The following is a 17,259-nucleotide window of genomic DNA, read 5'->3' as shown; positions in this document are numbered from 1 at the left end:
CTTGGCACACCTGTATCTGTATCCCAGTCCCTGCCACTGGAAAATACCCCCACAGCATGATACTGCCACCACCATGCTTCACCGTAGGGATTATGCCAGGTTTCCTCCAGACGTGACACTTGGCATTCAGGCCAAAGTGTTGAATCTTGGTTTCAAGAGACCAGAGAATCTTGTTTCTTATGGTCTGAGAGTCCTGTAGGTGCCTTTTGGCAAACTCCAAGCGGGCTGTCATGTGCTTTTTATTGAGGAGTGGCTTCTGTCTGGCCACTCTACCATAAAGGCCTGATTGGTGGAGTGCTGCAGATATGGTTGTTCTTCTGGAAGGTTCTTCCACAGAGGAACTCTAGAGCTCTGTCAGAGTGACCATCGGGTTCTTGGTCACCTTGATCACCTCCCGATTGCTCAGTTTGGCCAGGCGGCCAGCTCTAGGAAGAGTCTTGGTGGTTCCAAACTTCTTCCATTGAAGAATGATGGAGGCCAATGTGTTCTTGGGTGTCCTTCAATGCTGCAGAAATGTTTCAGTACCCTTCCCCAGATGTCTGCCTCGATACAATCCTGTCTTGGAGTTCTTCAACCTCATGGCTTTGTTTTTGCTCTGACATGCACTGTCAACATCCACTGTCAACTGTAGGACATGTGTGTGCCTTTCCAAATAATGTCCAATCAATTGAAATTACCACAGGTGGACTCCAATCAAGTTGTAAAAACATCTGAACGATGATCAATGGAAACCGATATCGAGTCTCATAGCAAAGGGTCTGAATATTTATATAAATAAGGTATTTATGTATTTTTTATATATATATGCATTTGTAAACAAATCTTAAAACCTGTTTTCGCTTTGTCATTATGGGGTATTGTGTATAGATTGCTGAGGATTTTTATTTATTTAATCAATTTAAAAAATAAGGCTGTAACATAACAAAATGCGGAAAAAGTCATCGGGTCGGAATACTTTATGAAGGCACTGTATAATAATATATTCCATTTGGCAGACACTTTTATCCAAAGCAACAAACAGTAACGGGTGCATACATTTGAATTGCACCCACTTCTGACATTGCAAGAGCCATGCTCTTCCAACTGAGCTACAGAGGAGCAGATACTGAAGCAGTTGTAACGCACTCAAACATGGAAATATGGTCACGAATATCTCAACAGGAGACTTACTGCCACTATGTGGTGTAATATGGAATAGCATGGTGGACGGCAGGAAATTAGAACGAAAACGGAACATTTTCCGATAAAAAGACTGATTTCATCATGTTTCATTCACAATAAATAATTGTTTATTTATTTATTATGCAGTGCTAGAAAGAAACCCTTTTGCTCACCATCCTCATTTTCAAATTGTTTTCGAATACACGCTAAAACACACAAAACAACGGACTTTGAAAACCCGCAGCTGCACCCAACAATGGCTTCATTGGCTCTGTCGGTATACAGCAGGCGGTGGTGCTGATTTAGGACTGTGTGAGATCATATGAAAAAATGTCACAAGTATGATCTCACAATAACTTCACTGTGCAACCACCAACCACAACCCAACTCTGACACCTCTTTGCCTCTTCCTCCCAAGGCCTCTATCCCTCCTCTCTCTTGTTTTATTTTCTTCTGATGACAGGATGCTAAGATACTCATTAAAATTCCTGCCTTTACGATCTTCTGGCACAAGAACAAGGCGAATGTCACTTGGCACTTGTGAACAAACCTTTAAAAACAGGCATGGACACAGAGTGCACTGCTATGGCCTCCATGAGTTCTAAAAATTGCCCGGTGGGTTGTAGAATGCGCCGATCTCTACCATGATGGATGGGTTACTTAGAATAAATTGTATTTGATTTAAAATGTTCTGCACTGTAAACCTGGAAGCTACGGGGGCTCTAAATGCCTAAGGAAGGCCTGTTGATAGCTCTCTAAATGTCTTTGTCCTTGCAAGTTATCCATTGCTCCACTAGATGTCGTTATTTTATATGAAATGACCATATTCAGCCTTGCTACTGGACTATTGGTTAAATACAACACAGTTATGCTCTATTGGTGTCTCACCACACACATTATTAATATATGAACATATTTTTAACGACTGAGTTATGAAGTGACAGACCGTAGGCCTACCTATATGCTTGTATTGAAACACTAACTGAATTTTAAACCGGAACTAGTCTGAATGGTTAGAAAGGAAAAGGGCCCGTGCTGTGCTGTCTGCAACAATCACGGCAATTACTGGAAGAGGACCTTTCAAAATGTGTCAATCACCACCAGGCCTGTACACAATAAATACAGTTCTGCCATGTAAATAAAACAATTCAATGGTCTAAGAAGCAATGGATATCATCCATTTTTTTTTGTTAGAATCAATTCTAGAAATGAAATAAACCTATATTCTACAAATGTCCAAAATCGTTAGTTCGATTGATTAATAACCGCGCAACGAAAAAAATAATCCAAACACAGGTGCTCTAGAGATTTGGGCAAGACAACATGCCGTGGATTGATATGATTGTCCAAATGAATACATTATTAATAAATTAGAGTAAGATTAAATACCTATAGCATACATTAGGGTAATTACCTTGTTATGGCAGATTTGGTTTCTTGGCTCCAATACTCCAAATAGGCATTAATGATCATATTTGTTATAGTTCATGTAATTCATTTAATGAATCGTTAAATTGGGCTACACACGTTTCAGTGTCTGCACTTCAAGGTAATAAGAAGGGCTGGAATTCAGGTGGCAAGGACGTTGGTTGTTTACTATTGAGGATAAATAAATTGCATACATTTCAGCTCACAGAATGACTCCAGTTTATTCATTTATCTAAATGTAATGTTATTATTATGCAATTATTTCTTAATGTTAAGGCCTATCTACACATACCATATCCTACACATACAAACTAGTCTAATATGTTTTAAATAAAACATTATAATTAAAACATGTATATTTTAATTGGCTGATACACTAACATCGTATGGGCAGCTTGGATACAGGTCAATCACCTAATATTAAACAATGGTGAAACTTTACACAACTTTTCCCTAAACCTTGAGCCTTAGTTGGTTTGGCTAGACCGGCCCATCTGGTACAGCAAATGGAAATACTCACCGGAGAGCTAGAGAGGAGTGCGAGAAGAGAGAGAGGAGAGAGAGAATGAGGGGGACCAGATTGAAAACATATCAGCCTGGCGTCTCAAAAGCACATTTCTAACGAAGAACGAACCACCCTCAAACCTTTCAGACCTCTTTAGGCTACAAAGTTCGATATCCTGCAATGTTTTGTTAGTAAGGGAGGATCGATTTCAAGAACTTGTTTCGTTATTCTCGGTGATGGATTGTAAAAGTTGAGACGACGCACATAAACTCTACGGTGAACTTTATGAGAAGTTGGGAAGAGGAATGTAGTTAGTCTTGATCGTGTTTAGGCTACTAGAATATACTTTATGGATTTCATCCTTGCATTGGAAGGAGTTTGTTACTTCTTGCTTTTTGACGGAGAAAGTTAGACCTAACGGTAATCTCCAATAGCGTTGCTGAAACTTGTACAGAACTAGTGGACAAACAGAACGGAGGGAGACGCACCGGGTCAGACTCGGACCATACCGACCACAGGCATCACCACTAAGGTAGGTGTACTGGACATGCATGTGATGATGAACTCTGGAAATCATCGTTCTTATTCATTATTAGAAGATTATTCTCATTATGAATAGGCTAGTAAATCATTTTAGTGCACATCAGAAATTGTTACTTTGAATTGCCTAAAATAGTATTTAAACGTAACCTTTTAAAATAGCGTTTTTAAAAAAAATATTTTTTATATATATTTTTTTACATAAAAAAATGTATTATATACCCATTGATTCTTGAAGAATATAACTTATAAATAAATGCCTTGTGAGTTTAGTTCAACTGTCGTACCCCATCATAACCCCAAATATAAGCTTGTTTTAGTCCAATATTTGTAAATGTAAATGTAACAAACGCTGTAAAACCTCAAAACATGGTTAAAACTATAATTTTGATACCATGGATGGCCAGTCCGGTTACATTTCTCCAGGCCCATCCCTCAGCTTTGTACCAAAACAGAGGCTGGATGTTTGCTTTGTTATTGTTTCAATTAAGGATTCTAGGTTTAACTTGAGCTTTCGCGAGTTTAGGCTGCTTGAATGAAAGAGACCCTTCCTAAATCCCCTCAATCTGAAAGGTATCCAACTCGCAAAAAAGTTAGTGTGTTTGCTACTGAGAGTCATTAGCAGTCACACCCAATGCAGGAAAATGTACATTGCTGTGCATTTCAATGGCTGCAATTAATATGCATTGTTAATGTTTCTCTGGTGTGTTATTAATGTGTGAATAAATCAAAACATGAAACAACATTTGAAGATGCATTTGCTAATAGTCATCATTATTTGAGAGAAAATAAGCTGGGGTGGTTGTTAGTAGAGATAAGCATTATAATCAAAATGTACGAAGATGAGTAACATCAAAAAAGATTCTAAATAAATCAATACCTTCCTCTACTATGTTACCGCTCTCTGTTTCCAAACAGAGTTGGTTCTGGCCTGGGACGTCTGTGTGTTTTTATGTGAATTGGTTGGTTGGTTTAGTTCATTTGCATTAGAAAAAAGTTTTAGTGCATTTTCTATTGTGCAGGATGAAGAGTTCCAGCAGTCAGGCTGCGAAGAGTTGAAAAGATTTAAAGAAATGATGGGCCTTTCACATTATTCAAAGGGGACTGAGGCTTGGTGCTGCGGTCATCAACCTACCCCCACTTTCATCTCAGCCTCTCAAATGGCATCCTATCCAGCCCTGGTCAAAAGCAGTGCACTAGATAGGGAATATGGTGTCATTTGGGACATGGACACTCACCAAGCAGAGCCATTCTGCAGCCGTTTTCACACCGCTGGCCCACTCCACGAATGCCTTTATTGATTCTGCTAGCTTTTCTCTTCTCCAGAGAACAGACAAAAAGAGAGGGACTTCCTGGTTTCTTAAGTGTTTGAAAAAGTGGAATAGAAGTTGAGTCTGGTATTCAGGAGAGAGAGAGGAGCAGGGGAGATGTCTGGATGAAAAGTGAGTCAAACTCCCCACTGAGAGGATTGAAAAGTATCTTATCCCCCATAAACAAGAACACAGCACCAATTAAGCTATCTGGCCTAGGAAGTCGTTCAGGCAGGGGAAAGGAAATGCCACTGGCTAAACACTAGAAATAACAGGTTGGTTAAGGCTTAAACCATTGGCATTACCATGTAGTGAAATACGCTTTCTATTGTATGCTATCTTATTCTTACTTCTGCCTGTTTGAAAATATGAGAAATTAGTATGAGATACCTACAGTATACACGGTTATCTTTAATTGTATTCACATTTTTAACGTCATCTGATGTCCAACTGTTAAGAAGTGTCCATTTACAATCAAACTACACTTAATCACGTCACATGACTAACCCCTTCCTTCCCTCTCTCAAGTCAAATCAAATTATATTTGTCACATGCTTCGTAAACAACAGGTGTAGACTAACAATGGAATACTTATTCTCTATCTCTCTCTTTCTCTCTTTCTCTTTCTCTTTCTCTCTCTCTCTCTTTCTCTCTCTCTTTCTCTCTCTCTCTCTCTCTTTCTCTCGTTCTTTCTCTCTCTCTCTTTCTCTCTCTCTCTTTCTCTTTCTCTCTCTTTCTCTCTCTCTCTTTCCCACACAGTAATTGCTGCCATACCCTCCAGAAAACAAATATTTTGGTTTGTTCAGAGAGGCCCCTGACCACAGCAGTCTGCCCTGGAGGCTGTGCGTGCGTCTGTGTGCACGCGTGCTATGGCTCTATCGACAAAGGCAGCATTAACTGTCTCTGTCCTAAGGGGACAACACTAGAACCACCTCACATATTTCTTATGGAATAGTCCTTATGGATTACATCATGTGAAGTGAGTCAATTTTGTCAGGTTGCTTAGCTAGACGTTTTTCAGGGGAAAAACTCTGACCGCAAAGTTTGAAACTGTCACTGTTAATACCATGCATTTTCACCTTCATGTAAACGGTATTCTACAGTTATCCAGCTTGGCTGTTTCTACAGCTTTGGCTCAGACAAAGACTTGAACATTGTTGCACTATTCCTCTGAACACCACATCACATCTGGCTCAGGTCAAACCAAATGCTATCTTTGGAGGGAATTGGAATATTAATCAAACGTTGTTAATTCCATTGTTTAACTTAGCCTCCATCAACTATTTATCTGCTCGTTACACTACCTTGTCTAATATACGTTTTGTTTAATTTGGAAAAATGTTAACAAAAAAAGAGGCCAATATCCCAGCCAGCACATAATATTCTGAGAACCATATGTTTGTTAGAGCTTGGTGAGAGTGTGGTTGTCCTATGGTTATTTTGCGTACAACCTTCCCACAATGTTCTGGGAATGGTGCAGGGTACCCAGCTAGCGCATAACATTCATGTTTCTTAGGTGTGAATTTCAGGACTTCAGCATAACTTTTCTTACACGTTTCCTCGTGGTTCTATTTAAGCAATGTTCTCAAATTGTTCCGAGAGCGTTCCTCTGCGACAATTTGAGTAATTCAGCATTACGTTTTCTATAGGTTTCGTCATGGTTCTATTTAACCACAAGAAAACAGTATCATTCAAAGAACGTTGTAAGAATGTTGTTTAAAAACATATACTTTCCGTTCTCAGCGTAAACAAATCGCTCTCTATGCTCTATTTTGTTAAGTGTGTTCAGGGGTGTTGGCCACGCCCACTAATTGGCCACACCTGGTCCTAATAAGTGCTTTGTTTCCTTTGAAATGAGGTCTGTTTGAACAGACAAAAATGACCAGCTCTGTATGAGTAAAAAACAAACACATGGCATGCAAGCTGAAGATTATAGGTTTGAATCCCCCTGAAATCTCCCACAATAAAAAATAAATGTGTTTGCATGATTGCCTAAGCAAATGAATGAATGCCTCAGGAAATTAATTTCAAAACTGTTAACTCAAGCTAGCAGTATTTTTAGGTCTTATTGAAACATGTTCTAAGAACATTAAATCATTATTCAAATAAACTATAATATTAGCTCTCTGAACTTTAATAAAACCTCAGAGGAAAACTTTCAGGGAACCACAGTAAAACGTTCTAAGAACCTCCCTGCAACCTAAAAATGAACTTTCCCAGAACAGGCCAAATTTTTACTTCCGTTCTCAGGACGTTTGAAATACTTTCCCTTTTACCAAACGTATGGCTTCATTCCCAGAATCAATGGGAAACCTAAAATGTACGTTGCCACAACTTCCAAGGAATCAAATGTGCTAGCTGGGATGTATCTTGCATTATAAGACCATCTTAACAATATATTAAAATTGCAGCTTTAAGGGGCTCAGCTGTTTGAGGATATCTACAGGTCATATTTATTTAATTTCTTTAGATCAAACAAACAGTGAGTTGTGTTTTCTCTCCCAGCACTCCACAGGAGCAGGGTCAGACGTCAACAACACAGAGCTCAACTCCAGAATCAGTTTGGTCTCACAGCTAGACTGCCTCTATTATTCGCTCTTTCTCTCTCTCATCTTTGTTTTTGCATAATCTAGATTGTAATTGTTATTCATCAATCCCAACCAGTTGTGCCCCTCATACTAAGATACTGCATCATATGCAGAAAAATCTATTTTAACGCAAATGCAATTATACATGATGAAAACAGAGCTCCATTTCATGCAATGGCATCACAGATTACACACACATGACAAGACATTACACACAGACCAAGATACATCACACACGCACGCACGCTCGTAAGCACACACACACACACACACACACACACACACCAAGAGACATGAGAAATCAAAGGTCCGGACCAGAGGGCCACAGGGGACATGGGCCTCTCTCCTTCTCTGCTCCTCGTCCTCAGTACTGTATTTAATGTAGTATGGCTCTGCTTTGATTCACTAGTTAATTAATTCCTGAAGGGACGCTATAGCCCTGACGACCTCTTCTGACTCTTTTTGACAGCAACAGTGTGTGTGTGTGTGTGTGTGTGATATCAGTAATAGAAATGTCCTCGTGCAGTGAAAAGAAGTAAACAGTATCAACAACACCAACCATTTCAAATGCAGCCCAAAACCAGTGACGGGTGCCAGAGAATCAGTGGACTTTGATTGGTGTCAGAGGGTAAGGGGTCGTTTTGATTTCGCATAAAGAAATGCCTTCATGATTTGGCCATGGCAAGGGAAGAAACTTGAGATGTGATAACTTATTTGTCAGCGCTGAATAGCTTCAAAGCAGGCAACCCAAATCCTGCCTGTAGGGGTTCTGTATTAGATCAGGGTTAAAATGCTGCCAAGCCACAGACTCCTTACTGACAGTCTAAAGAACCCAGGACAGGGCTTGTCTTACATGTGGTATACACCCAGCCCATGTGTTATCCCTTAGCAATCAATCCCCTTTGCCTTCTTCCCCCCACAAGGCAGCACACTCAGCTCCCAGCTCCTACAATCAGGCGCAGGGTCAGGACATGGTTGGGGCTCTCCGTGGGCCCTCTGAGGCCTCGCTCCTCCCTGTTGAAGGCAAGGACTGCATCCTAAAGGGCGACCTATTCCCTATTTAGTGCACTACTTTTGACCAGGGCCCATAGGGTAGTGCACTATATAGGGAGTAGGGTCCCACTTGGGACGCAGCCAAGGGCTGACAGAGGCAGTAGTACTCTTCATCCTGTGGGCCGTCATGCCTTCACATTGAGCAACAGAGCCTCGCTGGGGTCACTGGGCCTTCCACTGTGTCAATAGCCATTAGCCATGGCTTTAAGGTGAGCTGTGTGGGTTTCACTCTGTTATTCCGCTGTTTGGCAGCTGTGGCTGGTGGACTGGAGAGTGGTTACAGCCATGGCTTAAGGGTGTTTGAAGAGATCCCCCTGGCTGTGGTGCTTCCCTGTCATGGCGACAGCTTCCTCTGAGCAGGAGCTTACTGGTTGGTTAAGAGGTTAATGTTGTGCTAAATGGGGAGATCAGGGCGTTGCTGATCAGGGTGGCGTTTTGGGGATAAACAGTTACTCACCCTTTTAGAGCCTCAGCTGCCAACAGCAGAGATGACGGAAGGAGTCCAAACTGTGACTAAAACATGAGGTGTGTAACACAGTTTAACACATGCCATTTCACTGTTGATCAGGGATATGAAGGGCCAGGGTGTAACCCTCGTTGCTCTGGGCAATACACTTAGCGGAGCGAGCCCTGTTTGCTACTGTGAATCTGTGTTTAGAGACGAGAGCCTCCTCCTCTTTGCCTGAAGAGGCCTATATCTCTAGCAGACGAGAGAGGAGCAGTCATTTTTTGGGCTGAGTCAGGGTGACCGGCTAAATCCTCTAGTAGGTGATTTATCCCCTGAAGTGGAGTTGGAGCTATAAGCCCAATATCTGTATGGCATTGCCAGGACCTGAAGAGAACACCCACAGGATACTGCACTTACAGGCAGGGGATGGGTTCTTATCCACGGGGCTCCTCTCTTCGTCTCGCCTCCTCTCTGCTTCGTCTGTCCACAACGAGAGAGAGAGAGAGAGAGAGAGAGAGAGAGAGAGAGAGAGAGACTAAATCCAACCACACCTTTGTTTCGTCACAAAAACGGAGAGTAACCTCTGCCCTGTGTAGTCCACTAAGCATATTGCATGTAACAGACAGTTAGTTTACATGACGTACAGCATGGTCAAGCAAGTTAATATTTCCAACATTTTCGAGACCACTAAACAACTACTGATTTAGAAACACGGAGAGTTACCGCAAGTTGCAAAATGTTCAGCTCACTCAGCTCACTCAATTTAGCTCAAAGCCAAATTCTCGCTGTCTTCCCATGCATTCAATGCTATGGGCAGCAACAATGTCATACTCTTTTTGACCAGACAGCATCATATAGATGGGCTACACATACAGAGACAGAGGGGCGCTGTTTCTCTCACTCGGATGCTTTCTCCGGTGAGATACATTCAGCCTATTGCATATTGAAGGAACATTATGAAACACAGAGAGACGAACGATACATTATTTCATGTTTTTTTTTTCTAATGTTTTCATGGTAAATGTTTTAGGGACATTGTGTCAACGATAGCCCTTGTTGTGATGAAACGTTTCTAGGCTAGAGACTCGTCCAGTGACTAACACACTCCTCAGAGTGTGTTCTCAGGAGACCCTTGGTGGGCCTTTTGAGAGGGAAATGATTCACCTATTCAAATTGTTAGGCACAACAACCTTGTTTAACTTTGACATTTTCTGCATACATAACAGTACTCCGAATAGTAAAGATTCTTCGTATTCAAACGCCACACCACCAGTGATCTCCCTACTTGTGCTTATAGTCATAAGCAGTATGTGGGCTGCTTTTACGTGACTACAATTTTTCAGACGTAACCATAAATTCCAGAAAGTGCCCGACGCCCGGGCTTCAGTCCCTTCAGAGAGAGGCTCGGTAGTGGGCCTGACTCTGCTCTGTGATTTTACTGCACTACTGTGACCTTTCAGTGTTCAGTCACAGTCATTTGTTTGGCCGACAGCTCGCGGTGTAATAACTAAGCGTGGTGATGGTTTGTGGGAAGCTGTAAGTAATACTCTGTGACGTGCCAAACTGCATTCTGCTCCCGGTAAAGCAGGAGACCAGCACCTGGAATGCAGAGACATACATTTTTTCCAGACACTGGGAATACCCTTCTCTCTCACTGCAGGCCATTTTGAATCCTAGGACATTTCTTACAAGAATAATACATGTATGTCAGAGTAACTCAGAACTACACCCAGATATTTTTGTTGCTCATAATTAACCATATGATACTATACTTTTTGTCCAAGATTCTTTTTCATACGGTCTAACAATCATGGCTAATGTTTAGTTCATTTCTGCCCTTGGAATTAAGAGGTTGTTCGTGAAAAGAGGATTAGATCAACAAGAGGAAAGTCTCCATTGGTTCAGCTATGAGTGGTTAAAGCTGGCCGTGCATGTTTAAGCTGTGTTTTCTCTACTTGAGTTTGCACACAGGAAGTGGACTGGACAGTGGGTTAACTGGATAACTGTACTCAATCACTTCTCAGTCTCATAGGAACATCTTTCCATTCCTATCTTATTCAGACAGTTTCCTGATTATTACGCTTTAACGACCTGAAACTACAATGACTCATAAGTACCGAGGCCATTTTAAATATATAATAGTTGAAGAGTGGGAACAGGATACAGCGCATTAAATCTTTACCTTTGTAGCTCGAGTAGGGTGTGGTTTCGAGACACATGGGGTAGACCCTGTACAAAATTGCAATACCTAAAACAAAACAACAAAAAAAGCCGGGAAGAGGCTTGAGCTTCTTCTCCTCTCAGAGCTCCTGAAAGGAAAGGAGAGTTGAACCTTATCGGAGGGAGCATCAGTTAAAGACCGAGGTTCTAAAACAAACAGGCATTGGTTTCAACACACAGACAGAGGCTGAATGAGAAAAGTAGTTTGTTCTTCTGTCATAAATAACCTTTTTCTGTTAGGCTTTGCATTGTTCGTTTTCACGGTTAAATGGAACATTGGGTGTCGTCTTTAAAGGTAATGGCGGTTAACAATAGGAGGTAGAAGTTCATTATTCCTCACAGCTGCGTATCTAAATCTACTGCTGGGTTTATTATCATGGTAATTAACCATCTCCTAGCTACTAAAATAATACTTGTCTATTCCCTGGCGTATATTTATTTCGCTTTTCAACTTTAATAAAGGTATGTTTTATTGTTTCTACCATCAATAGATTTAGCCATGACTCTCAGAGATAAGACATTCATATCTTGACACAAAGGCACACACAAAATAACACACTCAGGAACACAATCTCACGCGCGCACGCACGCGCACGCACACACACACACACACACACACACACTTGACATGAACTGAATTTCTTGTGCCATTCTTGAGAACCCATTTAGTTTTCACAGACTGAGTCACAAGCAGTTAACAGAGTGAAACAGTTAAACACGCCGAACAGAGAGTGAATTTGTAGGTCCACATTGTTAAAACACAGTTTACTGCCCCTTGAACAAGCTGGGAGGGTTGGCAGGATGTAAAAGCCTGATGGACAGCTTTGTCTACTGTCTTTACTGTTGTGGTGTCTCTTTGAGACAGCCTAGCAGGTGTGGGGGGGGCCAGGGGCCCTTTTTCTCCACAGACGCTGCTTTGTGGGGAAGGTGGTAAATGTGGCACATGAGACAGTAGTGTCGTGTCATTCATTCATGTCCCAGTCAGCCAGTTCTTTGGTGTATTTAGGTTTCCATTAGTAAACATCAGTCAGGCTAGAGATTTTAGCTGCTCAATCCTCCTTCTGGTCATTCATTACACCCTAGTAATAATATGTGCCATTCACACATTTAGGTGAGGTTGGGATTAGTCTCACGGAGTGTTGAAAGTCTTTTAACTATCCGTGGATCTTATTGACATGCCCTCCTCATCAGTGTCATGGAACAAGAGAGAGGAGAGCAGACAAGAGCAGACAAGAGTGGAGTGAGCCCTGGTGACCAACAGGAGGAATCAAGCGTGCCCCTGGTCATTTGTTTACCTTGGTTCCCATCGGTCAGTGTGGTGTCTGACACCTGTAGTGTCCCATAGCTCTGGCTCTTCTGTCTCCTGTCTCCCGTCCGTCCGGCCAGTCTCCGCCGGGGGAAGATATGACCATGTGTCGCAGCTCTTCAGAGGAGGAGGGACAATTTTACCGCTCCTCCTCCCCCATCTCCACATACCCCACTTGCACGTAGTCTGGGCTGGAGGCTAGTCTTATTAGTAAGACACCCATTATGATCTAGATACACTAAGCCCAGACTTGAGAACACCTTCAAGGAAAAATGGTTTAGATGGCTGTTTGAGGACGTTGATGACTGTGCTCAGGTCAGTTGATATTATAGTTTGCTACACCTGCTTTACACAATATAGGGTAGCTAGATAGATACACTAAGCCCGTGCTTCACGACAGGTTCAAGGAAAAACCTCCCCTATATTGTGTAAAGCATGTGTAGCAAACTATAATATCAACTGAACTGAGCCCAGCCTGCAGTCTCAAACAGCCATCAACACGCTCAAACAGCCACCTAAACGAAGAATGACTGGTCAGGCAGCGCGTCGCTTGTTTATCTTTGTTGAACCTAGCCGCTTATCTTTGGTTGCAGTGCAAACATGTAGTGGTTTTGTCCTGAAAGAAATCTAATTTGAGTTGCTGCTGCTTTCTTCCAGGACCCCAGTGATCCGTGCTACGGTTTGCTGTCTCCAAAGGTGGTTTGGCGTAACCTAGCCTGGGCTGGCATCAAAGTTTATTTAACTGTGGATCTTTTCATCAGCGCTATTTAAACTGATTGTTCAGCCTCGCTTGCTAAGAATAATACACCCTTATATCTTCAAACGTGTTGAGGAAACACATTGGGTCTCTTCAGAGGATGCGGCCTACTGTATAATGTGGCCTACTGGCCTACATATCATTGGCCTACTGCATACATAGCATTGGCCTACTGTATACATGTCACATAATGAAATGATAATGACGATGCCACCCCATGTCGTTTCCTTCAGAGCTTCTGATGTCCGGAATGGAGACCTCTGCCCCGACGACCACAGAGAAGAAAGGCTCTGGTCTGGATGGAAACGGCTTCACTGACCTCCCGAAGAAACTGTCACCTTCAGCTGTCACCAGAGGTACTGTCCACTTTTCTTCAATGACTTTAAAGAGGGGTGGGGGGGGGGGGGGGGGGGGGTTTAGTTTTACTGGAAGGATAAGGGTCCGTCTCTATTATTTTGTGCACATCCACTCCAGGCCGGTTTCTCCTGCCGACACAGGTTTCACTGTAAGGTAAAGGGTCCCTGCATCCCTACATACTGTAAGACTGTCACACAAGCCAAGGTCTTACAGAGACTGACAGGGCCGGGGGTAAGGAGGAGGTTTGAGAGAGAACATGCACATGAAATATACATATGAAAGATAAAACGCGGTATTGGGAGAAGTTGCTCTGGGCTCTAATCGTCCCCGATAAGGCTCTTCCTGTAGCACCTGGAGCAGTCAGAGGTGACTTACAGTAGAGCTGATGGGAATCAGTAATGTAACGCAGGGCCCTGTTAAAGAGCATCATTAATACTGAACAGGTACTGCAGCGTGTGTGTGTGTGTGCGTGTGTGTGTGTGTGTGTGTGTGTGCGTGTGTGTGTGCGTGTGCGCGCATGTGTGTGTGTGTGCGTGCGCGCTTCTGTCACAGGGAGAAGTTCATAAAGACTAAAGACAGCGACGTTGCTCGATTTGGCGGCATAATCTCTGATTAATGGTTCATATAACTACATGGGGCTGGCCTGGGAAAGGTAAAATGGCTGTGTTTGTTGAAATTAATGAAAAGTAGCAGTGTGCCTCTTTTATAGGGCGGCCGGGAGAGACAGAGAGAGAATGCATGTTTTAAAGATGTCAGTGAATGTGTGATGAAAGGCCTGTATAATGAGGTTGAAAGACCTTGTTCTTACCTCCAGAGTATCACACTGATGAATTACTAAAAATGGCTGGTAGAGCAGAGCTCAGTGGGCGACATGGCCCTTCCTTCAGAGATTGACAGAGATGCAGATTGACGACTAACTTTGAAATGGTAATACAACTTCTTGTGATTTAGTGACATTTTTACTCTTTAATGAAGGGCTTGGTGGCCTGCCATGATAAATAAATATCCATTAATTGTTTAAGGAAGAACAAAGATAAAAAAAGGCCATACATTTTCTGGCCCCAACGATTGACATCAGGCCCAATTTTTTTGAAACCTTCTATAGACCTCAAGTTTGTTTTCATAACCTTGTGGAGTTTGCAGCGCAATGCCCGTTAGTCCAACAATAAATTCATGATTTTGTGTAAGAATAAGGAAAGACAATTTGAGTTGACAAAGAGTAAAATAGTAGGCGTCTATAGGGGCGATTCTGTGATGTCTTAAATGTCTACTAGGAATTCCTGCAACAGAATCCAGCAGTTTTTCTCCTAATTTAATTCAGAGTGAACCCTAATTCTATAACCTATCAGAAGGGCCAAAGCTAATTAGTTAATTAGACCAATTTCAAGATGTCACTGATAACTTCAATTAATACACGTGTATGATGACACGAGGATAGTTTGTCTTTGAAATGACATTCAAGACTAGTGTCCACCACGATGAGGAGAAACAGACATATAGAGAATGCATGTTTTAAAGATGTCAGTGAATGCCAGTATAATGAGGTTGAAAGACCTTGTTCTTACCTCCAGAGTATCACACTGATGAATTACTAAAAATGGCTGGTAGAGCAGAGCTCAGTGGGCGACATGGCCCTTCCTTCAGAGATTGACAGAGATGCAGATTGACGGCTACCTTTGAAATGGTAATACAACTTCTTGTGATTTTAGTGACATTTTCATTCTTTAATGAAGGGCTTGGTGGCCTGCCATGATAAAGAAATGAAAGACGAATTGTTTATTAGGCTAAATGAATCTAGGACATATTTTACATACACTATAAATGGGACATGAATCAAGTGGGACTTTGTTTTCAATAACTTGTTTCATGTCGACATCAATATCGTTAACTCAATTATATTGACTTACCATTTTATTTCCGGCTAACTCATTAATTTTTTATCACTCTACAATTACTTCAATCATATAACTGGCCATGAATAAGCATTTCTAATATGGAGCTTGGAATGTCTGAACAATGGTTCTTTTGTCGTGAAGGAACATGTTTCCGGACCTGAGCCTTCTGGCAATTAAGAAAACATTTGACTGCCTACGAACCTGAAATTCTAATCTGTTAATGTGATCACCCTCTCTAATTTAATCTCAGTATGCCTTCCTCAATGGAGCCAATTCACACACGCTGAGGTCATATGTGGAAATACTCTCGGCCGCAGCGAGCGATAGAGAGGCCCTTCTGTTTGGGCCAATCGTCTTCTGTGGATAAGCCCCCTCAGCCCTGTAGAGAGGGTCTTTTAAAGTAGGTTGATTTAACTTTCAAAGGGGCCTGGAGAAAGAATCTTGATTACCAGGCGCAGGGTAACAAGGCAGGCCCCCTGTGCCACCCCACCCTCTGTCTCCTCCCTGCCCTGCTATAACTATGATTTTCCCTGGTCTACAATGGCTCTGGATCTGCAGGGTCTCTGCCTGGTCCGCTTGGCCCAGAACAAGTGCTGTGTTCCAGGCTTGTGTTGCTCTGCCCCCCCCCCCCCCCACCCCACCCCACCCCCCTAAAGTGGAGCTGCTGTGTTAAACCTGCATCCATCGGCTTCTCTCGTCCCATAACTCCTTTACCCTATCACTATTAGAATAGTGTCACCGTCCATATTTTAATCTTAATAACACCACACACTCACACCCTCAGTCCAATAGAATCCGGTCTGGGTAGAACCAGCTTATAGAGTCGCAGCTTCATAGGTCTAAAATCTGCCAGCACACCAAGACAGGGCAATTACTTATCTCAATAACATGCATTATTATTCCTGTTTGCCAGACACAGATAAGTGAATATGCAGTGAGAGTGCAGCCAAAAGAGACAAAGTCCTTGAACTTAAAAAGCACATTCCCGGGCAGAACCGCCTCCTGCTTTGGAATGAAAAGTAGACCATTGTAATATACCGCCTCTTGTTCCCGGCGCTGTAGCTTTACTGTCAGTGTGTAGTTTACTACGGGCTGGTGGATCCTTGTCAGCTAAGTCGGGCCCACCTCAGAGGACCAGACATGGCCGACCAGCTCCATTATAGAATCCCCCCTGTTTTATTCTCCTGTCTGTGTTATTTATTCACAACAATATCTTCTCTATCAGAGGACAGGGCTAATGCAGAGTTTTAATGTTATTTACACGTTAAAAAAAAAACAAGCGCTCTGTGTGTAGACCGGAAGGGTGGGGGTGAAATGAATGGGCCGCTCCCATCTTTTATATCAGAGTTTAACAATCTGGATTGCTAATAGAACCATTTATCATGGAGCGGTCATTTATTTGATGTGAACATGCAGGCAGCCCAGGTCTGGTCTCATATCCCAGAGGTCTATGGAAATGGGGGGGTGGAGTCGACGCGTGCACACATTGGACTCAAGTAGGAGTCACTTTGTTTAAAATGGGGGCCCAGGTGCACCGACCGACTAGCCTGTCTGGTCCTGTTGATGATGTGTGTGTGTGTGTGCGCGTGCGCGTGTGCGTGTGTGTGTGTGTGTGTGTGTGTGTGTGTGTGTAAGTACGTGGGTGGATGGATGGAGCTTTAGTTGCTGCTCCTGTCCTCAATCTGTCATTT

General features: G+C 42.5%; 1 protein-coding gene across 2 annotated transcripts in view; it reads left to right on the top strand.

Moving 5' to 3' along the window:
- The first annotated feature begins 3,123 nt into the window (after positions 1 to 3,123).
- LOC110527499 (zinc finger protein GLI2) overlaps positions 3,124 to 17,259 on the top strand; it is a 69,223-nt gene continuing 55,087 nt past the window's right edge. For both annotated transcript variants that reach the window (XM_036982989.1, XM_021608811.2), the window contains exons 1-2: positions 3,124 to 3,626; positions 13,550 to 13,672. In XM_036982989.1, coding sequence (XP_036838884.1) covers positions 13,616 to 13,672 — 57 coding nt within the window. In that variant the 5' untranslated portion in view covers positions 3,124 to 3,626; positions 13,550 to 13,615. The remainder of the gene's footprint in view (positions 3,627 to 13,549; positions 13,673 to 17,259) is intronic.

This window comes from Oncorhynchus mykiss, chromosome 7, assembly GCF_013265735.2.
Source record: "Oncorhynchus mykiss isolate Arlee chromosome 7, USDA_OmykA_1.1, whole genome shotgun sequence".
NCBI lineage: Eukaryota > Metazoa > Chordata > Actinopteri > Salmoniformes > Salmonidae > Oncorhynchus > Oncorhynchus mykiss.
This window is presented reverse-complemented; position numbering and strand designations above follow the sequence as displayed.